This window comes from Pelmatolapia mariae, linkage group LG14 (assembly GCF_036321145.2).
Source record: "Pelmatolapia mariae isolate MD_Pm_ZW linkage group LG14, Pm_UMD_F_2, whole genome shotgun sequence".
NCBI classification, from domain to species: domain Eukaryota; kingdom Metazoa; phylum Chordata; class Actinopteri; order Cichliformes; family Cichlidae; genus Pelmatolapia; species Pelmatolapia mariae.
The window spans coordinates 14877148-14900164 of record NC_086239.1 but is presented as its reverse complement, the minus strand read 5'-3'; the positions used below and the strand labels follow the sequence as shown (position 1 = coordinate 14900164).

The 23017-nt window shown below is 41.4% G+C and overlaps 2 protein-coding genes across 2 annotated transcripts; both read left to right on the top strand.

The window, feature by feature from the left end:
- Positions 1-2377: 2377 nt before the first annotated feature.
- On the top strand, positions 2378-14716 carry gmps (guanine monophosphate synthase). The gene is made up of 16 exons (XM_063493868.1): positions 2378-2619; positions 3961-4133; positions 4280-4394; positions 4744-4841; positions 5077-5180; positions 5438-5631; positions 6267-6432; positions 7558-7709; positions 7823-7996; positions 8321-8426; positions 8625-8740; positions 9398-9523; positions 10236-10351; positions 10444-10574; positions 12292-12464; positions 12647-14716. The coding sequence occupies exons 1-16, from the start codon at positions 2593-2595 to the stop codon at positions 12746-12748; spliced, it is 2073 nt and encodes a 690-aa protein (XP_063349938.1). The 5' UTR covers positions 2378-2592; the 3' UTR covers positions 12749-14716.
- A 2294-nt stretch (positions 14717-17010) lies between these two features.
- Positions 17011-22196, top strand: LOC134641559 (vomeronasal type-2 receptor 1). The gene is made up of 14 exons (XM_063494034.1): positions 17011-17168; positions 17687-17978; positions 18084-18326; positions 18446-18640; positions 18750-18875; positions 19035-19219; positions 19606-19726; positions 19806-20033; positions 20126-20249; positions 20553-20713; positions 20813-21008; positions 21165-21412; positions 21546-21745; positions 21881-22196. The coding sequence occupies exons 1-14, from the start codon at positions 17092-17094 to the stop codon at positions 22194-22196; spliced, it is 2712 nt and encodes a 903-aa protein (XP_063350104.1). The 5' UTR covers positions 17011-17091.
- Positions 22197-23017: the final 821 nt, after the last annotated feature.

Genomic DNA, 23017 nt, shown 5'->3' with positions numbered 1-23017 from the left:
GTTTTTTTACACTTTACACACAACCCTGTTTTTTTTCTCTTTTGTGTGTGTGTGTGTGTGTGTGTGTGTGTGTGTGTGTGTGTGTGTGTGTGTGTGTGTGTGTGTGTGTGTGTAGTTAACTACTGAGACTATAAACAATAAATACTATAAATGTTTTATTGGGTTAATTGAGCTGTTTTCTTTACGTCACCCTTTTTCTATTTGCAATTTAATTGCACTTATTCTTTGTGTAATTTTTTTCCTTTTTAGGTATTTTGGCTAATTGTAGTTTATTAAGATATTCTGGTTCATTTAAACAATTTGTGAGAGGTTGTATTTAATGTTTTGGCTGCTGTAACACAGTAGTTGTAACTTTTTGGATAAAGCATATCTCATTTTAATCTCATCCCATTTTAATTTAATATTTCGTCTCTACCTGAATCTCTTGTGGCTGTAAACTTGTTTAAAAAATTTTTACAACAAACCAAAAACAAAATTTTAACACGGGTGGGTGCTTTGTGCAATAAAATGAATTGAATCACAGTTTTTCCACAGTGTTGTGATTCTAATCATACACAGTGATTTGGATGACTTTTCCACATGCAGCATTAGGATAGTGTTGCTGCAGTTCAACCTCTTTCAGTGTGCAGTAACTAGTAGTTTGCCTAACGATGAATGCTATGATCCATAATGTATATTAATTAAGCTGCTGTATTATTGTATGCTGCATGGCAGCCCTGGATTATGTTAACCAATTAGGACATTTTATTCATGCATCATTATTGAAAGCCTGTTACTACATTCACGCTTCTTCTCATTCATCTTTTAGACTGTAGGGTGAGTTGAGCTACTCATGAACTTTGAGAATCCAGATGAAAGCACATGACAGCGATACTGTAAAATCAAAATGAAGAAAATACGGATCGAAAACTCTTCAACCACCCCACGGGTTTTAAACAGGGCTCACACTGATGTTTTCTCCTCGATCAAAAGGTCTTTTGGCGAGGGTCATGATAAACCCATTACCCCATATTTAATTTAGGGAAAATGAATGACAGCATGCTTGGCCTTGTGGTTGCCATGAGTGCATGTGAAGCTGCTTATCCTCACAGATGGCATGTGACAACACATACGGGCATATTTGAGAATATCAGCATGTGATGGAGACTGTGAAGCTGCAGTTGCACTCATGTGAGAATGTCTGTGTTGGTGTAAATCTACACTGAACTGCTCTGGGGCTCCACACTGCCAGCAGCTATGACATGTCTGAATTACTCTATTGTAACCCCATAAAATTTGACTATCAATGTGCACAAATTATGTCATCTAGAGGGCTCTTGTATCAAACTATACATGAATCACCAAAAACCTGCAGACAGGGATCTTGAGCCTACTTTTACACTATATGCTGGGGTGAATTATTCAAACCATGCCAATGATTAGGATTATTTGAGCAGATTACTTTATGTCACACGAGGACTGCTACAGTGGTTACCTTATTGGTTGGTTTATATCATCTGACTGGCCTTAAAGGACACATTACAACACATTACAACAAATCTATGATTGGTATTTTCCCCTGGTCACGTTATGTTGTTCATCACATTTTCCACTGGATGGTGCTAAAATCAGCACATCTGAATATACTGTAGTAATTCTCAGATTCACGCACCTTAAAATAGTCCAACTTCCCTGCTCAGGGATATTTAATGGCTATTTCGTTTGTCACTTAACACGTGACTAAGTAACCTTGTGATCTCCAAGAGCTGGCTTTTTCTTTTTTTCATCAAGCCTCCAGAAATAATACTTTAAAGTGTGGCAACCTTGAAGCATTCATTGCTTCTTCTTGTTGCCAAATGACTGAGAATCCAAACTGGAGACGGAGAGATGGCTACATAGCAGCAATTTCAGCAAGAAAGTTGGGCCTCGGTGGGTGCTGGTCTTTGAAGTATGCAATAATCTATAAGTATAGAAACTGTGGCCACTGCAACATTATTATTGGCGAAATGAATGGAAACTGAATGAGTGAATGCAACTCTTAGTTTCTTATTTAAGCTGCCTGAAAAATACATGGGAACAGTTTAATGTCACCCACACCTGGAACATCTAGTACAGTAGATGTGTTAAAGTACAGCGAGTTCCTCTCACATATTTGATGCTCCTGCCTGACAGAGACTGAGGTGTTATCACTGGAGCTACCTTATATTTTAGCATATACCGTTAAACTATTCCTGAAATTCACACTTTTGTCTGTTTTGACTGATAGACTCATTTTAAGTCCCCAAACAAACATATAGTAATGATAGGCTGAGGAACGAAATTTAGCTAGATGCCCAGCCCCCACGGGGGCCCTTCTCCCTTACTCCGGTTATTTAACTTTTCGCTCCACCCATGACATATTCGCGCTACATATTTACTTAGCCTGCTCCCACTATGAAAGTTATTTCCCGGCCAGAGGAGGAGAGACTGTGACATCTTCAAACCAACAGCCCAATCTGCTTTTCCAACAGTAGTCGGCGTGCTGAGCCAGGAGCTAACCAGCAGCCCTCTCTCTGTGAGACCTGGGACAGCGAGGCGAAGGGGAGAGCTCATTCCACAACACGGCAGTCATCCATGGCTCTGTGCAACGGAGACAGCAAGGTCAGTTGAGCGGGAGATACCCGGGGCTCCAGTATAAGGTAGCCCTGGTGACTTAGTGCTAGGACGCGGGTTAGTGCTGTAGTCCTCCCCCCGGTTAATTTCGGCCTCTGTGTACCTCGGGGGGGAAAGTTAAGAGAGCATGCAACGTTATCAACAGTACTGCTGAGGAGGAGCAGTGTGTGCCTGTTGCAGTGTTACATTAACATGTTGCTCATAGCTGCTAACAAGCCGGACGTGATAACTAATTGGTGTTAAACCGTGAAAAAAAGGTTTCACTGATTTTCCCAGTAAACGGGGTTGCCCTTCTCTTATGGTGGACCCCCCCAACCCCCAAGACACTTCAGCTCCAAGCACCGCGTGGGTTTTAGCATAGCTCCGCTAACCTAGCAGCTACTCACAGCACTGCTAACAGGCTAACGCTCGTTACTACTGTTTATTCCAGCGGTGCGCTAGCTCGCTACACTGATAAACTGTTAGCTAGCTGTGGCCGGGCGCTCACAGTTTGTAGGGACAGCACCGCAGAGCAAGAATGTTGTTTTACGATAGCGTCCGTGTTCTTTAAGTAAGCGGAAATTGTGCTTGTGCTGAACTAATTTACCTCAAGCGGTAGCTGTCACACTCTTCGTGCTAACGTTCGTTAACTGTCAGTTTGCTAACATCGTCACGAAGCTAGTGTGTGAGCCAACTTGTGGTTTACCTGTCTAACAATTGCAGCGGCTTACAGCTGCCTTATCAGCTGATATGGTGAAGTTTGCTCTGGAACGATAGAGTGGTTTTTCTCTCGTGATTACTCTGCTTCAGCCCATGTTATTACCGGTTGTGCTTTAAAGGTTAAAATTGGAGGTGAGGGGGGTACCCAGCAAGTTGTTTTCAGAAACATTTACGGCGGAAGTTTCCCACTGACCACGTGGGATAATGTTTGTCTAATGTGTACTCACTTCGTCTGTTTATAAAGAATAATTTACTGAATTTAATTCACTGTAGACTGGATGGCACACTTCCCACAGAGCATGCATGCGTTTAAATAAATAACATTTGCATATAGATGATTGCTGAGGATCAGAGTTTGAACTGCTTCAAATACTGAGATCTCAGTCTTGATAATGTCTGACTTGTGAGATTCATGTGATGGGCTGAATGGTTGCAGCACATTTCACAAGATTTGCTGTCCATCTCTGTTTCAGCTCACATGGCAACAATTATGTTAGGCTTTATTGAGTCACAGCACTGGAGGAGAGTAAACTCAAGAAGGAATTGAGTTACCTTCTGCTGTCAGACCACTAGAAAGCTAGTCACCTCACATGCAAATCTTCACTAATCTTTCTAAATGTGTGTCCACAGCTGGAGATCAGCAGCGCAGAGCAGAATGGGTCATGTGAAGGGGCGGTGGCGATCCTTGATGCCGGGGCGCAGTACGGGAAGGTGATTGACCGAAGAGTGCGAGAGCTGTGCGTACGCTCTGAAATCCTCCCTTTAGAGACCCCGGCCTTTGCTATCAGAGAACAGGGCTTCAGGTGAGCACATAAACGCATCTCTACTTGAGACGTTTTATTTCATGCCTGTCATCATGTTTAAACGCACTACTGTGTCAATGTAGAAGCTTTGAAGTGCTTTATAATGCAGTTTCACATGATTGTTTTCTTTGTGTTTCATGCCTCAGGGCAATAATTATTTCAGGAGGTCCAGCGTCTGTGTATGCGGAAGATGCCCCCTGGTTCGACCCTGCCATATTCACTATAGGAAAGCCCGTCCTTGGGATTTGCTATGGGATGCAGGTATGCACACAATAAAATAAACTGTGATTGTATTCTTAAGAAAACCAAGTCTACTTTCACAAGGCTTGTGTCAAGGAAACATTTTTTACACAGATTGCCTCTAAGTAGCAACACGTTACTGTCACTCTGCTTGAACCAGCTCCTCAGCTCTCCCACACCAGCTGGGACTTCACCACCTTCTTCAAGAGTACTTTTACACTGGTGGAAGAGAAGAGTAATACTTACTCTCTTTTCCCAGTGAGACAAAAAAGTAACAAGTATATTTATTTACAGTGCAGGCAGTTTTACACTCCATGTAGCATATCTGTTTCCATTACTTACCTCTGGTGTGTGCGTGTGTGTGTTGCAGATGATGAATAAAGTTTTTGGAGGAACGGTACACAAAAAGAGTGTAAGGGAGGATGGAGTCTTCAGCATTGGACTAGACAACACTTGCTCCCTTTTTAGGTATTGTAATTTCTTGTAACTTGGATTTGTAGTGTTTTGTTATGTTCTACATACAGACCACATACATAGTAGTTGTTTTCATGCTGATGTAAAGGGGCTATTACACAAATAATGAAGAGTCTAAGGTAGAGGGTGTAGTCTTTATTTCCCTTATATAAACAAAGTGCTGAAAACAGTAACATGCATAGCCGATTTAATGAATCGTGTGTGTGTGTGTGTGTGTTAAACCTATCAGAGGCCTTCAGAAGGAGGAAGTAGTCTTGCTGACCCATGGAGACAGTGTGGATAAAGTGGCAGATGGCTTTAAAGTGGTGGCCCAATCAGGGAACATCATTGCTGGTGAGCAGGACACAAGAAATGCTTCAATCCTGTTGAATATAATTCACAAGTATATTATGGTAAACTACAAAAGCAGCTTTATTTGGACTTGATGTTAAGCCTGAGGCTGTATCATATATATTTACATCTCAGATAGCCTTTGAAGAGATGCTAATTTGTATTCTGGGTAAAAGTGCTTTTCCCCGACATCTAAACTCTTTGTTTTTTCTTAAAGCTTACTAAATGAGCCCCTTAAAACATCTCTGTTTTCCCTTTAGGGATCGCCAACGAGCAGAAAAAGCTGTATGGGACGCAGTTTCACCCTGAGGTCGACCTGACGGAGCGAGGCATGGAGATGTTGCGTAACTTCGTGTTTGAGATTGCGGGCTGCACGAGTAACTTCACCGTACAGAGCCGCCAACAGGCCTGCATCAGTGAGATCAGAGAAAAAGTAGACAAGTCGAAAGTGCTGGTGAGTGATGATTGGGCGGGGGGGGGACCAAAACTACTGAATATTTACTGTGAGAGATGATTCAACTAAAAGGCTGAAGCTAAAAAGCTGACAGTGAAGTGTGGTAGTCGCTCAGAAGGCGATGACAGTAGCAATGGTGGGAAGTTAAGTAGAACCAATTAAACTCTCAAATTAAACCCTGTTGCATCTGAAAAGAAGGTAGCCCACTCCCAGAGTGGCTTCAAACTGGGTTTCATCTCAGGGGAGGGTGAAGGCGATAATTGAGTGTGGAAAATGGGCTTAAAGTACTGATATTATACTGTACAGTGTGTGGGATAGTTGGTAATATCTGTAACAATACTCTTATTCTGCTGTAGCATGTTCCTGCAGCGAGTACAGCATTTTGGATCATTTCCAGGAGCACGTTTAATCTTCTCTTTCTTAGGCTTAATATTTAACAGCCTGCCAACAGATGAAACACCAGATGTGTGTATGACTAATAAAACAAGAAGCCTAAATAAATATAAGCCACACATTTGCAGATAATTAGTGGGTACTCTGAGTTGTGAAAATTGGGGCCAGGTGGTGAAGAATCAGATTTAATCTTTGCTCAGCTTTATCTCTGAGACACTGTTTCTTTCTGATGATACTCGCAGGTGCTGCTGAGTGGTGGAGTAGACTCAACAGTCTGCACAGCCCTCCTGAACAAAGCTCTGAACCAGGACCAGGTGATAGCAGTTCACATCGACAATGGCTTTATGAGGAAGAGAGAAAGTCAGAGCGTGGAGGAGGCCCTGACCAAGCTGGGAATCAAACTCAAAGGTAGGGATCCAAATTCTGCAGTTCTTAAGCGTGTACATAAGGTATTTATTTGAAATTCAATTTTATCATACTTTCTTTTTCTTTTTTTCTGAATTAATGGCACTCTTTTAATACCTTCAGGTTCTTATTTTGAATAGTTTTCACTTTATGGAGTTACCCTTTCCAAAATGTTGTGACTAAAGCACATTCTTGTTTATTAAAAAAAGGCTAATATTGTACAGCCTTGTGGTTTCCAGAGGAGGGACATATCATCAGTGTTGTAGTAAGTCTGCTTTGGATTAATACAGTTTTGGGGATTATAATCAAAAATCCCTGTGGAGGATATGAGTGGGGTCTTTCCTTGTGGAACCTCGCTGTTAAGCTCTGTTGGGGTTTCAGCCAGGACTCTGTCTTTAACCCAGTGAGCTCTGGAGGACAGAGGAAAATTCTTTTAAACTTCTACTGAGACTGTGGTTAAAAATGCTGAGTATGAAAACTTTACCTCATTACTTCAAATAAGAATTTTAATACAGCCGCAGCGTTACATCAGGGCTATGAAGCGTTTCTCTGAATGCATTTACATAAAACTAACAAAACAAAAAATTAAAAACTGCTTTTTTTTTTTTCAATATTTAGTTCTTGGGGTCTAAGTACAAATGGGAACACTCCCATTTGTACTTAGACCTCCACTTTTTTTTTTTTTTTTTTTTTTTGTCTTCTGCACCTGCTGCTGGCCAAACGGCTCTGTTCTCACCAGCTGCACAGATATTCATTACAGCGCACAGCGGTTACAAAGTTAAAAGATGGTTAAACTTTGACCTTCTTTGCTCACTGGAGTGACAAACCTTGGCTGCACAGCATAAGCCACTGCAAATAATAATTTTCAGACAACCATGGTGCCATCGTTGTGACCTGTCTGAAAGCCGCTTACATCAGTAAACACAGGTGCATTCTGGGAAAACATTATCTGCCAAAGCCAGATCCATTTCTCCTTGTTGCTTTATTATTTTGGTCGCCCTCCTCCACACCAGTTTTATTGTATTCAGCTTTGTAGTTGAGTAACAACAAGCTTACACCTGAGAGTGAAAGTAAAGTTGGGATTGAGTTTTTGTTTTGCTGTTAACCCTGTGGTTTGTCTTCCTTCAGTGGTAAATGCAGCGCACACCTTCTATAATGGAACAACAACTCTTCCCATCTCTGAGGAGGACAGGACGCCACGGAAACGCATCAGTAAAACATTGAATATGACCACCAACCCCGAGGAGAAAAGGAAAATTATTGGAGACACATTTGTCAAAGTGAGGATAAGTTTGAGTACTTTCTTGGAAAGTGTTATTTATTGATGGTGACATTTAAGTTCTTTTCTCTGCCACCGTACTGTTCTGACTGTATGAATTGTCCTACATCACAGGTGGCAAATGAAGTGATTGGAGAGATGAATCTGAAACCAGAAGAGGTTTTCCTGGCACAGGGTACCTTGAGGCCTGATCTTATTGAGAGCGCCTCTCACCTCGCCAGTGGTAAAGCAGAGGTCATCAAAACACACCACAACGACACTGAGCTCATCCGCAAACTCAGAGATGAGGTAAATCTAATTTCCCTAACCTTCTTAGCTAGCTACTTCAGTTTATAGCCATATTATTTGCAATAACGTAGATGCATGGTTCAAGGAGAGCTTTGTTGGAGTTGAAATCATAATAAGAAGCACAAAACATTTACATCGCTTACGCTCCAGCTCACAACACTACTGACGCGTCTTTGTCTTATTAATGTATTCATTGTCATGGATTATTTGCTGTTTGTTGTTATGTGCAGCCTCTTCTTGTGAATGCACAGCTGTTTGACACCTAAGCGTAACGCTAGCCCGCTCACTGTGCATTGCTGATTCTACTCTGTTGTAATCCTCCAGGGAAAAGTAATCGAACCGCTGAAAGATTTCCATAAAGATGAGGTGAGAGCACTGGGGAGAGAGCTTGGCCTGCCAGAAGAGATTGTTTCTCGGCATCCTTTCCCTGGCAAGTACATAAATTCACAGGCCTATAATGTGACTGTTCTGACTGAACTTTACAAAAGCATAAATATAATTACTGAGTCACACTAGAAGCTTTCCATCCTTCATTTTCTAAAAGTGTAAATATAATTCCTGAGTCAGACACTCAAAGACTCACTTCCTTCATTTGCTCAAAGTGACAGTCATTCCTCTTTTTCTCTAGGTCCTGGTTTGTCCATCAGAGTGATTTGTGCCGAGGAGCCTTACATCTGTAAGGATTTTGCTGAAACAAACAACATTCTCAAAATCATTACAGACTTCTCTGCAAGTGTCAAAAAGGTAAAGGAACTGCTGATGTACAGCAAAATCCCAGCAGTCTCCTATCATTTGTCTGTATTGTTATCATAAAGCGTCTTGTCACTGTTTTTACTCGTGAAGTTGCAGATAACTGCAAGATATCGCACACTAACTGCGATGTGATAAGCTTGGATGGCAACCCTCCAAACATGCTTTGGATTAGATTGAACTAACACAGCAGATAGTATGCTCTATGTTTGCTCTGAAGCTTGCTGCTAATTTTACTGATAATCACTGGAAACACTCCTCAGCTAGTTTTATCACTTCAGTTGTTTTGGGCAATCGATAAAGTTTTATTTTCAGTTACAATTTTGGCTTCCAACAAATTAATTTTTCCCCCAAATTCACTCCCAGCCATGTTGTGCTAGATACAGGTCAGTTCATACTCATGAATTTACACTTGTGGTTAAATAAAATCTCCTGACAGGGCTGATGGACATATTGTAAGCTCCCGTGAAAGAGGATATTGGTATGTCATTTGATGAAAGAGCAAGCAAAAATTTTGCAAAGTTTGAAATTGATGAAGTGTTGTTGAAAACTACTAGTCACATCGTCAGAGCTTCAGTGGTTTGTATATTGCAGGCTGCTGTCTTTCAGTTCCACACTTACAAGGTGCTTTTATTCCCGTCTCCTCTCCAGCCCCATGCCTTGCTGCAGAGAGTCAAGTCGTGCATATCAGATGAAGAGGAGGAGAAGCTCATGCAGATCACCAGCCTTCATTCACTCAATGCCTTCCTGCTGCCCATCAAAACTGTTGGTGTCCAGGTGAGACAGCTGATCAAATTACATACCGTTAAAGAAATAGGACATTGGACAGAAACTGGTGGCATATGTTTTGGTCAGTAAGAAAATGTAAGTTTTATTGACAATTTGTGGATATTAATGTAAACATCATCTTTCCCATGTGATTTTGTAAAAATCTCATGTATTTATCTTTAGTCATGATTAAGATAATGTGGGGAATCCAAGTGTCCTCAGGTCCAGTGAAAACTTGACAAAGTATATGTTGCCAGCTGTTTGTCTGTTGCTGCGTTATAACTGTAATTAAGTGGTCAGCCACAGGACCAAGACACACCCAAACAAAGAGTGTCAGATTCTCTGTTTTAGTCTTTCTCCCTGTAGTCTATGGAGGGTGTGTCCTGTAGTAACCGTTAAATATCCCAAAAATGTTGAATTAGTCACCACTACTTTCCTCACCCAAAACGCTGCAGTCAGACAGTGTGTAGGTGTCTGTTAGTACTTCCTGTCTGAAGCCAGAGGTTTAAATTTGCCCTCAACCTCAAAATGGGACAGACTGTGGGCAAACACTGGCAGCTTTTAGCGGCTTTTCTAAAAGTGGAAGCTGACAGGTTATTTAGAAACTTTTAGTTTTGTCACATAAAAACAAATTTTAACAAAATGCCTTTCATACTTTATAACATGTATGAGACGTTGATTTTTGGCTAGATGGTAAGAATAAGAACATTTCCTGTCTCAGGGTGATTGCCGGTCCTACAGTTATGTGTGCGGTGTCACAAGTAAAGAATCTCCACACTGGGAATCGCTCATGTTCCTGGCCAGACTCATCCCTCGCATGTGCCATAACATCAATAGGTAAGTCATAAAATCAGGTTTCATTCGTCCACCCTCAGTGGACAACCGGGCAAAACACTTAGATTCATTCACGCCTCTCTTCTTTTTTCCAGAGTTGTGTATGTATTTGGGTCCCATATGAAGGAGCCGCCAACAGACATTACTCCAACTTTCCTGACCACGGGTGTTCTGAGCACGCTCAGACAGGCTGACTTTGTAGCTCATTCTATTCTTAGAGAGTCTGGTAAGTGCACGCTTTCAAATGTTTAAAACCTCATCTATTTTAGAATATTTAAGACTGAAGATGATTTAAAAGGGGAAAATACCCCAAACAAGCATTGTTATCACAAAGAAGAAAACAAATCAAATCAAGACAAGTAGTAGAGATGGTAGATTTATTCATTTAAAACAGGAAGCACATTCTCCAGGAAGAGATTACTCCTGTCAGGCTAGAAATGTTTCATTAAGGATAAAACAGTGTTGCATTGATTTGCAGTGATGCTTTCTGCCATACCAGCATACCATGTGACCATCATCAGATCTGCTGCGTAGTTCTACTGTTAAAGTAAAAATTAAACTAGGCATGTTTACATTTTAGTTAACTGATATAAGAATTAAGACCAATTTTCAGAAAAACCTGTAACTAAATGAAATGACATTGTGTGTTAATAAAATATACAGGAAATAACTTTAGTTTTAGCCTTTATAATTCAAATTATTATTCAAATTAGGGACGTTCATAGCAACTAAGAAAGTAATTGCTAGGGGAAAAAAACAAAACAAAAAAAGAGACTAGTCTAAGGGTGTGTTTTCAAAGCTGTAGTTGGTTTCCTGTGGACAGAAAGAGTTGATGAGTTTGTAAACTGGTAGCTTTTTCCTGTGGTTTGGTTGTTTTCACACAGCGAAAAGTGCAAGTGGACTCCAAGCAAACCAAAATGTGTCACGAGAGAGAATGTTGAGTTCCCTCATTGGCCAGATGTGTCTGGGGCGGGAGCAACAAAAGTAGACACAGGAAGAAGATGCTGTGAGAGAACGGAGAATTTACGTTCATTTCACGGTCTCCTGTACAGACCTTTGCACGTTTATAGTTCCTTGCCACATTGAGAATACAGAACAGGTGTAACAGTTACAAGTTTTTAGTTCAAAGGTGTAACAGTTACAAGTTTTTAGTTCAAAGGTGTAACGCACAGCTGGTAGTTGGTTCAGATCTTGGTCGGATCACGTTCACGCCACGAACAAACCACTCTGGAGTCTGTTTGGAACTGCACCAAGACCACCTCACCCAAATGGTCTCAGTGTGATGTTTTTGGTCTGAACCAGAGTATGATTACCGTGTTCACATCTGCACCAAGGGATTAAACCAATGCTAAATATATAAAAGCATCACATAATATTAAAATATGACAAATTACAATAAACTATCCAGCGATTTTCTTTCGCTTATCTGAAGTTGGGTCGTGGGGGCAGCAAGTAGGGAAGCCCAGACCTCCCTCTTGTCAGTTGCCTCCTCCATCTTATCTGGGGAAACGTCAAGTAGTTCTCAGGCCAGCCAGTTCAAATAATCTCTCCAGGGGCCTCCTCAGAATAGGATATTCCCAGCTGGAACACCTTACACAGGATGTGACCACCTCAATAGGCTCTTCTTGATGTGGAGGAGTAGTAGGAGTAGCACCTCTACTCTCAGCGTCTCCTGAATCACCAGACTCTTCACTGTGTCGCTCAGGGAGAGCCCATCCACCCCTCAGAGGAACCTTATTTCTGCTGCTTGTTGCTATGAAAACATTCTTTGTCCTTAAAAAAACAAACAAACAAAAAAAAAAAAAAACCTTAATAGTGTTATCAAAACGATCAAGCCTAGATCAGCAGATTTATGGAGTTTGTCAACAACAATGCTCCGTCTTTTCTGCCAGGTTTTTGTTTCCTTTGGCTATTTTATGCTTAACTTCTGTTTCCCCCTTCAGGCTATTCTGGGAAGATCAGCCAGATGCCGATCATCCTCACCCCCCTGCACTTTGACCGTGACCCACTGCAAAAGCAGCCATCATGCCGGCGCTCCGTGGTGATTCGTACCTTCATCACCAGCGACTTCATGACAGGAATCCCTGCTATGCCAGGCAACCATATCCCAGAGGAGGTATACCATCGTTAAACCTTTACAGCTAATATTTTTCTGCATATCTTACCTTCATGGCTCCTAATTCTGGTTTTCAGGATTGGAAATGAGTGACCCAGGAATTATTTAAATAATAATCATATCAACATTTCTCTTTATTTGTGTGTTTTAAGAGTTTTTTTTTGTCTTGTCTAATTCATCAGGTGGTGCTGAAGATGGTAAATGAGATCAAGAAGATCCCAGGTATCTCCAGAGTCATGTATGATCTGACCTCCAAACCACCCGGCACCACAGAGTGGGAATAAAATGCAAACATGACATCACAGTGTAGAGAACACACAGACACACACTCACACACATATATATACACATACACACATACCCAGTGCACAAACACAATAGATATCAGTGAGGGCTGGTGAACTGCTCTCCTTTTCTGTCCTTCCAACTTTATCCCCTCCCAATCTCCCTCTGCTACCTCCCCCATCTCTTCCCTTATCTTTAACATTCCCACGGAAGGCAGACTGTACTGTGACAGGCGCACACACAAAGCCACTACTGCTCTGCTCTCCCCACCACTCTACCCCGGTCTTAATATTTTTGGCGATAGGCATTGATAAATCTTGGTTATTGATAATATATTGTCTGTTTTTGTTTTGTTTTTTAAAAACCTTCATGTACAACGGTGTATTTCCTCGCTACAGTGAAAAGGTAAATTGCTACTTCCAGGTGGCCAGAAGCTGTGAAAGTTCAGTGAGTGGACTTGGTGTTGTGCCTCAGGATGAATAAAACATGAAAGCAAGCAAACGGTAGTGTTATTAAAAGAAAAACAGAAAGGGGTGGGGGTGGGGGGTTAAAAATCTATAGCTTTTTTTTTTTCTTCAGATGTTTTTGTTAAATTCTTGTAGGTGAGAATGTTCTCGGCCTGAGACTATCTGATTTGTTCATTTCACTTCCTACCAAAGGTGGTGTGAACAGAAGTACAGCTGAACCAGACGAGCTATGTGACCAATCAACATTAAAAAAAAAAAAAAAATTGTTTGTTTTGCTTTGACATAAGTAGAGTTTGCTGTAGTGATCTGTAACGTTGTGGGCTCTTGACGATCTTCTCCAAGCTAACATCGTTGACGAGCTGCTGCTGTCGCCCCTGTGGGCAGCAGTCGACCCAAGAATAGCTTCAGTATACAGACTAATGTGCAGCTGTGGAGGAGGCCAATATGACGGATAACTTTGTACGTGCCTGTTCTGTTGTTTTACTTTGGGGTTTTTTTTTTTTGGTTTTTTTGGTGTGACCTGACCTGGACTCTGAGGATATAACAGTTTCTCCTCATGCTGCAATATGTATGCTTTTTATGAAGAAGAAAAAGGCAAGAGGTCTAATAACTTATAACTACGGTAGAGTTTATAGCCACATTGTGTCGATTGCTGGTGTCACCTCATCATGATTTTTGTTGCTCTTGTTGTGCGAGGGCAAAAACTTTTGCACATTTCGTTGTCGATCACCCGTTCAAGCCTGGGTGCTTTATCAACATAACAAATCACACATCCGGTGGAAACTTCATCCCCGTACATCGTGTCACCCTTGTCGTGTCAAAGGTCCTCGCCCTCTGTTGCCATCTTTGACTAAAGTTCAGTGTTTCAGAAAGGCATTACTGCTTTTGTTTATCTGCGTTCTGTGCTGTCAGAGCGTTCGGCGTATCATGATCTCTAGTCTCCAGTCGTTTAGACCTCAGTGAATACGGCGCTCAGGTTTAACTGAGTTTTAAAAGTGTGTGGTATCACGTCAGAAGTGTCACTCGGATGTGGTGGTGCTCATGCCTCCAGAATTTTTTTTTTTTTTTTTTTTTTTTTTTTTTTGTGCCTCTCATCCCTCTTATATCCTTAACCTTTAGTGGCAAAGTACTCCTCGTGCAAAATGAAAGGGGGAGAAAAAAAACCCAAACTTGTCTTAACTGCAGTGTCCTTCCCTCTGTTCTGCCTTTTTATACATCTGTGTTTATGTTACGTGTCTCCAATTTAAAACAAGAAAAACAAAAAACAATAGCTAACAATGGACATATGACTTTGTAGTTCAATTTGATTGAAATATCCATGAGATTAAGTTATGCAATTCTACATCCGGTTATTATTTTTCTGTTTGTGTGTGTTTTTAGTCTACAATGCTCATTCTCCTTAGTAACGTGCCTCAAACCAAGCCACTGCATGCAGTTTCAACTATGACATTTGTACAATGGAAAACTGAGCTTTAATAAAGATCTCAATGTTGAAACTTACCACTTCTGTGAAAAGCGTCTTATTTGTAACCATTTCTGTTTTGCCTTTCAGAATTCTGTATTTATTTTTAATTTACACAATTACCTTTAGTGGGTACACACCCAAAAAAAAAGCACTGATACATTTCTAATAAAAATGCAGTCAAACACTAATTGTTAACCCACAATGATATAGAAATCAACACAGTACTGTAATAAACAATTCTAGTTAATATTTTAAAGTTAAAGTGGAAGTCTGCAGTTTATATTAACCCATCTTATTCCTAAAATCAGGCTTAATAAACATGACCTGCCAAAAAGGCCCAGTTAGTCCACAAAGTGAAAATTGCTGAAAAGGTGCAGTTTTTAAAAAATATTTTTTTCATAATAATCATCTAACTAAATAAATCTGAGGCAAAAGGATAAATTGCTGACAATTTCAAGGCCCTTGTATTTTCAGACATTACCCCCGGCCTGCCACACCAAAACAAGAATCCAAGCAAAAGCAGATCTTTTATGACAGCAAAAGGCTTGCTGTCCATATTTTTATAATGCACTTTTTACTCTTAAGGGCATCTTGAGATGCTCTTGATCTGTCTCGTAAATAGGTGGGTTATTTAATGTTAACATGCTCATTTATAACAAAAGAACTGCAAAGTTATTGCTGGGCTGCATCAGGTTTGTGTTAACATGATCCCACAATCTTAGAGTGAATGTCCAAGAAAATTCACCCCAAGGTCAAACCTTAGGACCAAATCACAGGACTTTGTGATCAATGGAGAACAGTGGACATATTTGGCCAAAACCAAACGCAGCATATCAGCTGTTCAGCACGGGGGTAGAGGAGTGATGATTTGGGCTTGTTTTGCAGCTACCTGAACGCCCCGCAGTCTTTTAGTCAACTTTAAATCAAATCTACAACAGAATATCTGAAAAAGAAAAGGTGACCGTAAAGTTCAGCGATCTGAAGCAACGTTTTAAAGAACAGTGGCCCAAAATTCCTCCACAATGCTGATGTTATAGAAAGCGATCAGTACAACTTCTTGCTACTGAGGGTTGATCTAAAAGCTGCTGAGTCATGGTGGGATGTACTGACTTTTCACAAGAGTACATAGTCCTATAAAGGCGTTCATTTCACATGACTACCTTATCTTTCGTCACATCTAAGTTTCTTCAAAATGCACAAATGTGCTTTTAAAACCTACACAGCACATTTAAAACAACATTTAATGTAAATTATTACACGTAATTGATTTCTTGCTGATCTCATCATCAGTTTCGCATTCTGAAACAAATCACAAAGACCCAATCACACACTCCCACGCAGAGACCCCTGAGGTCAAGTTTCGTCATTCAACTGTAAATGCAATACAACCAAATATATGAGCTTTTAGATTGCTGCTTTCCTCGCCTTAATATAACTTAATGTACTAACACAGACACATATAAAAGCTTTAGACTGTAATGGCCTTCAGTGTAATTTCGTTTTATTATGCACCTATTGTGCGCAGTCAACCATCGTTGCCTAACACGCGTCCCTCTGCGTGCCAGGGGTTCAGGTGTTTGCTGCTCCCCTCTGACTGAGAAACATGAGCAGACAAGCAGACAGTCACCCATCAACACACCCAGACCCATACGCAGGGGACAAGGGACGATTTAGAAACAGTCGCAGCGTTGTAATATTGCATAGAGACTGTACAAGTTACCACATGCAGCTGCCAATTAACTCCTGGCCGGTGGCGGTTTATCTGCAGCACAGACTAATGAACTGCTTGGTATTTTCATACAGAGAGCGCAGAGATAAACGAAATTAAATGATGGGATGTTTCTAGGAATTTGAGGCAGATGTGTTGACGTGTTTGTTTTTTTGTGAATCTTGGGTGGATCCAAAGTCCAGATTTTGTTCCTCAAAAGAGGCTTAAACCTGTTTGCAGCCTTTGGATTTGAAGCACACCTATTTTATTATTATTTTTACATTATTAATGACAAATTGGCATAAAGCTTGTGTGTTTAATCAAAATTTAAAAGGCCTTGTCCGTGTTTCATATTGAGAAAATAATGAAGAGACCATTAACTGCTCATTTCAATCCGGGGCCCTCCTCTTTTTTTTTTTGCTCTGCTGAATCTGTTAGGTTGCCTCGTGCAGCACTTTTCCCCAGAGAGCAGATAAGACACCTGTCGAACATTTCTGCTTCCATTTGCTGTCTACAGCTACTAGAGCTCACAACCCCTGTCTGCGTCTACACAGCATGGACATCAAACTCTTTTTCCTTGGATTATGTGCCCTTTTCTGCATCTTCAGACCTCTCTCGGCACAATCTACATGCAAGCTGAAGGCCAAGTTCAACCTGGGCGGCTATAAGGACGTAGAAAAGAAGACGGTCGTGGTTGGGGGAATGTTTCCTGTTCACAAGCGCGTTGCTTCCAACAAGGGCAACACTTCGAGTGTGCCTCTCTCCTCAGGCTGTGTGGGGTGAGTCGGGCATGTTTATGTGTCTTTTTTCATCATCGTTGCTATGCTGGGTTAGTCTTATAGCTTAGGGTGCTGGTATTAAACAAACTAAAATTAAACTTGAAAACTTATTTAGGATCTTAAATGATTAAAGAAATTTTATTAAAGTATCCTCATTTTAGTACTTTCCAACCTGACAGTTTACTCCTGGGAGTCTTGGCTTCATAATTTTATAACAGAATCAAGACAGAGTAGTGTAACACCTCTGGGGCCAATTAATTACAGCAGGCCATATTATTATGGAGGCAGGCCTACAAAGTGTAGCACACAGCAATAATCAACAAATTTATTAAGGGCTAGTTTAAATTCTAATGTCACAAGACTAAAATGGATTGCAATTAGTTGGTTTTCATGTATTGTCATTTTCTGCATACACTGAATACCTGTATTAACTGAAAGAAAGGTTCTTTCTTGCACAACTGTTTGTACTGGCTGATCTTTATTAATCTGCTGTTCCTTCGTCATTTATCATCCTGTAGGTTTAACTTTCGTACCTTCCGCTGGGCACAGACCATGTTGTTTGCCATCAAGGAAATTAATGCAAGGGACGACCTGCTTCCCAAAACTGACCTGGGTTACGTCATCTACGACTCCTGCTTCACCATCTCCAAGGCTGTGGAGGGCACCCTGACCTACCTGACAGGCCAAGACGAAGCTGTACCCAACTACCGCTGTGGCGATGGAGCGCCTCTGGCTGCTCTAGTGGGAGCCGGGGGCTCGGATCTGTCCATCGCGACTGCCAGGATCCTGGGACTTTATCATTTTCCGCAGGTAAGCCTGACACTCGTGTCAAAAAAATTGATAAAGTTAAGGAAAATGAACAAAGATAAAGAGTTCAGGCAAAAAGCAACAGTGTGTTCATACTCTTGTCTTTAGGTCAGTTATTGTTCGACATGCTCTGCTCTGAAAAGTAAGTTCCAGTTCCCCACCTTCTTAAGGACCATTCCCAATGACGAGCACCAGTCTACGGCTATGGCCAAGATGGTGCTACACTTTGGTTGGACTTGGGTGGGCACCATAGCTGCTGATGATGATTATGGCAAGTACGGCATCAAAGACTTCAAGGACCAGGTTGAGCAAGCTGGCGTCTGCATCTCCTTCTCTGAGACCTTGCCCAAGGTAGACAGATTTCAGTCAGTTTCGCCAGTCAATATTTATTTCCCTAAACCAACTGTTAGTTCACGCAGGGGTTTCATTTCTGGTAAAAAAAAATTTGTACTCTGATCTTTGGACTTTAGGTGCATTCCCCAGAGGCCATCCAGCGCATTGTTCAAACTGTAATTGACTCCACAGCCAAAATCATTGTGGTCTTTTCATCTGATGTGGACCTCAGTCCTCTTATCAACGAGCTGCTCCTCAACAATGTGACCAACCGTACCTGGATCGCCAGCGAGGCCTGGATTACCTCCGCTCTCATCAGCCGGCCACCTGGGGTGAGCAAACAGCTGACTGATGACCAAAACAAATCCAGAAGGTTTAAACCAGTCTGGACCAAATTTTAATGTTTGAGCTTAGCTTGATTATTTGAATGCTTCTATCTAGGTGAGCTCTATCCTTGCCGGCACCCTGGGTTTTGGGGTGAAGAGGGCTGACATCCCCGGCCTTCAGCGTCATCTACTGAATCTGGACCCCTATGCAGACTTGCTCACTGAGGAATTCTGGGAGACGGTGTGTTTGTTAATCTTGGGAACTTGCAAACATCTACATGGTAGAATCAGTATTGCAATGATAATTAAACTGTGAATGATTAACCTTCAGTGAAAACACTGACAATTAAACAGATCCCCCACAAAATAACAATTTTGTGATTTTACTTTTGCCTTGCAGCTGTTTAACTGCACGTTGGACTACAGCAAAGCTATGAGAATGGCAAAACAGAGGGCCACGTACGTGAACGGCACACTGTCCAGGACAATGACAGGATTGCCTGATGGGCTGTGTACTGGGCAGGAGTCTGTGGCACAACTCAACAGCACGTACTCTGACATCTCTCAGTTACGAATCACTTACAGGTCAGCTCACAATGCCACCGCTCAAAAAACAAACAACCAAAAACAGCAACTGATATATAACGTTAACCCAGACAATTAAATGTGCTACTGTTGCAGCATACACTGAGAAAACATTGATACCAACTTTGTTGCTGTTGTTGCACAGTGTTCTTGAAAGCAATTTATAGTTATCTATTTTAGTCCTGTATGTAAAGCCTCAGTAGCAGTGAGCCCTGTGTGAATCATTCACTCAGTGCAGTGTGTGCAGCTTTCCTGTGAACTGTTTCTACCAGAGAAAATAGCTCCCAAGTAAGCAAGGTACTAATTCTGAAAAGGCACATTTGTCCTTTTGTTGTCTCGTTGTAGCAGGGTGGTAATGTTTATAATAATGAAACTGTTTCACGCAGCGTGTACAAAGCTGTGTATGCTGTAGCCAACGCCTTGCACAACCTGGAGCACTGTGAACCTGGAAAAGGGCCGTTTGTCGGGAAAACCTGTGCTGACATCAACAACTTTGAGCCGTGGCAGGTAAACGTGTGCAATAATGAGGTCACGTGTGTGCGTATTGTATTTTTGCTACTTAAACCTCAATTTTTCTCCTCCTTAGCTGATGTATTACGTGAAGAATGTGCGTTTCAAAATGCCAAACACAGGGGAGGAGATCTTCTTTAACGACGGCGATGTAGAAGGCTTCTATGACATCATCAACTGGCAGGTCAATAATAATGGGGAGATATCTTATGTCACTGTGGGGAACTACAATGGCTCTGCAGCTCCAGAGGACAGGATGACTATAATGAACGACTCCATTGTGTGGAACAACGACATGTTGGAGGTCAGCGGTATATCGATAAAGAAGAAGTTAGCATATGCTCTTTTTAGATTATGATTCGGTAGCTCATGTATTTCTGTTGCTATGTGTAAAAGCCTCCTCGGTCAGTGTGCAGTGAGAACTGTCAGCCGGGCACCAGGAAGGGGATCCGACAGGGAGAGCCGGTCTGCTGCTTTGACTGCATTCCCTGTGCTGACGGAGAGATCAGCAACACAACTGGTCAGTAAACAACAGGACCACATTTCTTAAATGGTACATGGGCTCATTCTTCTACTCTACTTGAGCACTCAAAGCACTTTGTACAACTTGCCTCATTCACACATTCATGCTTTAAGTCCTTCCTATCTAACATTCACACATTCACATTTAGAAATACACAGAATTACACTGCGTGTTACAGTCACTGTTGACAATTTAAAAACTCAAGAATTTTGAAATAGGCCCAACACCATTAGCACATGTAGATTATGGTAAACATGGTCCTGCTGCCCTCGTATTACACTTGGCCTCCCTTTATCACAGATGCCCGTGAATGCATCCTGTGCACTGGCGATTTCTGGTCCAATGCGGCTCATGATGCCTGTGTACCAAAACTCATTGAGTTCCTGGCCTTTGGAGAACCACTGGGAATTACTCTTATTGCCATCTCTGCCTTTGGAGCTTTAGTCACCATCGCTGTCGGGGTGAGAAAAGCCAAACACAAAATTATACCTGAGAGAAGCTCCGATGTGGAGAGGAAACAAGCAAAAAAAAAAGTTAAACTTCTTATTTTTTTCTCCCAGGTATTGTTTATTATGCACATTGGCACCCCTCTGGTGAAAGCCAACGATACACTGTTGAGTTTTTCACTGCTCTTCTCTCTGGTGGTGACCTTCCTCTGCTCCATCGTCTTCCTCGGAGAGCCACAGCACTGGAGCTGCATGACCAGTCAAGTAGCCTTGGCTCTAGGGTTCGCCCTCTGCCTTTCCTCCATAATTGGTTGGTTACCAATTGAAATCATTTTTCCCATTTTTTTTTATAGCTTACTTAACCTTTTTATGTGCCTTGATCCAGTCAAAATCAAAATCACTGAGATTTTCTCTGTAAGGGGTAAAAAGGCAATCTGTGTGTTCACAGTGTACTTGTTTCCTACAGGTAAGGCAGCAGTATTGATGCTAAGAGCCCAGGTGCTGAAAGCTGCCCGAGCCCGAGCAAAAGCTGCAGCCAAAGCTGCAAAAGCTGCTGCAAGAGCAGCCGCCGAAGCAGCGGCGAATGATGGCAGTCCTGATGTCATCGTAACCAACACACTCCACAATGACACCAGTGCCCCTGCTATCCCTGAGGTCGACCGTCTCACCTGTGCTCACCAGAGGGCAATAGCTGCTGTAGCTACATTAATACAGGTAAACATAAATAACTCATCAGTGGGGGTAAACCTTAATCAGCTATAAAATACGACATCTGTCCCTGACCTCTAAATGTTTGTAACATAAAGCCATGTGGAAATATTGCGGACATTAATATCCTTCTTCCCAGGCTATAGCGTGCACAGTGTGGCTCATTGTCCTACCTCCACAACCCGTCAAGAACACCTCTGGTCAGAATATAAAGATCATTCTCGAGTGCGATCAAGGCTCTGTGGTTTTCATCTGTTGCATCTTTGCTTATGACATCCTGCTGGCGCTGCTGGCCTTTATCTTTGCCTTCATAGCTCGCAAACTGGAGGACTACGTCAGGTAGGTCACACAAGGAAAGTTAAGCATTAGCAAAGCACACCCTAATTTTTCTTGTGGGGGAAATATTTCATAACACACAATGTCATTTATATATTCGTCACATAAGTTGTGTTCTCTTTTTAAACACTTTCACAGTGAGGCAAAATGTCTTACCTTCGGCATGCTGGTCTTCTTCATCGTGTGGATCTCTTTTGTCCCGGCTTACCTCAGCACCCGTGGCAAGTTCATGGTTGCCGTTCAGATTTTTGCCATCTTGGCTTCCAGCTTTGGCCTGCTAACCTGCATCTTCTTGCCCAAATGCTACATCCTTTTGATCAAACCTGATCGCAATAAGGAGGAGCTGATGAAGCCCCGACCCAAACCTAAAGATGGAACCTCAACTGGGACGTCAGCGTCTCTCGCTACGACTGCAACTGAGGCTACAATTGCAACCACTGCTATCGATGACTAGTGGCGAAGTAATAACTAAAGTTAGCCACAAATGTAAAAATAATGTAGATAGAAGTTGTGCCACTGACTCAATGAACAGCTGTTGCTGCTAATTAGGCTTTCTAGTCATGTTGATCACATCATCATGCTTGTTCTATAATTAATGGGCAAAATATTTTATTCTGAAAAAGATATATATATTTCTTTTGGATCCACAAGTATTCATGCAAAATTATGTCCATGTCTAAATACCTAAATAGACTGAATGTGTGTACCTTCACATGCAATAGGGATGATTTCAATAAGTGATATATTAGATAGACTAAAAACAGCTATTTTGTAGATATAATAACAAGTTCAGGCTGTTACTGTAAAACCTCTTTGCATACCATTTTCAAACACTGTGCATTTCTTTTTTAAAAATTGCATACACTTAGCTTCCTGTAAAAAACACAGAAGTGCATGTATAGTGCACCTCTGTTGGATAATTTTATTACTTAATAATATAATAAATGTTATTATCATTACAATTATTATGTCGTTATCATTATCATTTTTCTCCTGTTAAAATTCTCAATTCTTATTAAATTCTCAATTCTTAAACATTATTATTATTATTATTATTGTTGTAGATTTTGTTTTATATATTATGCTAGATAACTTTAATAAAAAGTGGATCAGATGCCTTGGAGTTGGCCTCCTGTGTTGTCTTCCACAGTACAAATGAGTTAGTGCACCAATAACATTCATCACAATCAGCCTTGCATAGTGCCAAGTACTTCAGTATCCATGTGTGGGGCACTGAGTCATACACTTTGTTGAAGTCAATCCAAGCAGTGCTTA

What these genes read in the sequence shown, in the direction of transcription:
- gmps (XM_063493868.1), top strand. Translation starts at nt 2,593, where the DNA reads ATGGCTCTGTGCAACGGAGACAGCAAG. An exon ending in TCAAAACTGTTGGTGTCCAG is followed by an intron (nt 9,524 to 10,235) that starts GTGAGACAGCTG and finishes TTCCTGTCTCAG; the next exon opens with GGTGATTGCCGGTCCTACAG. An exon ending in ATGTGCCATAACATCAATAG is followed by an intron (nt 10,352 to 10,443) that starts GTAAGTCATAAA and finishes TCTTTTTTCCAG; the next exon opens with AGTTGTGTATGTATTTGGGT.
- LOC134641559 (XM_063494034.1), top strand. Translation starts at nt 17,092, where the DNA reads ATGTTTCCTGTTCACAAGCGCGTTGCTTCCAACAAGGGCAACACTTCG. An exon ending in CTGTAGCTACATTAATACAG is followed by an intron (nt 21,413 to 21,545) that starts GTAAACATAAAT and finishes CCTTCTTCCCAG; the next exon opens with GCTATAGCGTGCACAGTGTG. An exon ending in AAACTGGAGGACTACGTCAG is followed by an intron (nt 21,746 to 21,880) that starts GTAGGTCACACA and finishes ACACTTTCACAG; the next exon opens with TGAGGCAAAATGTCTTACCT.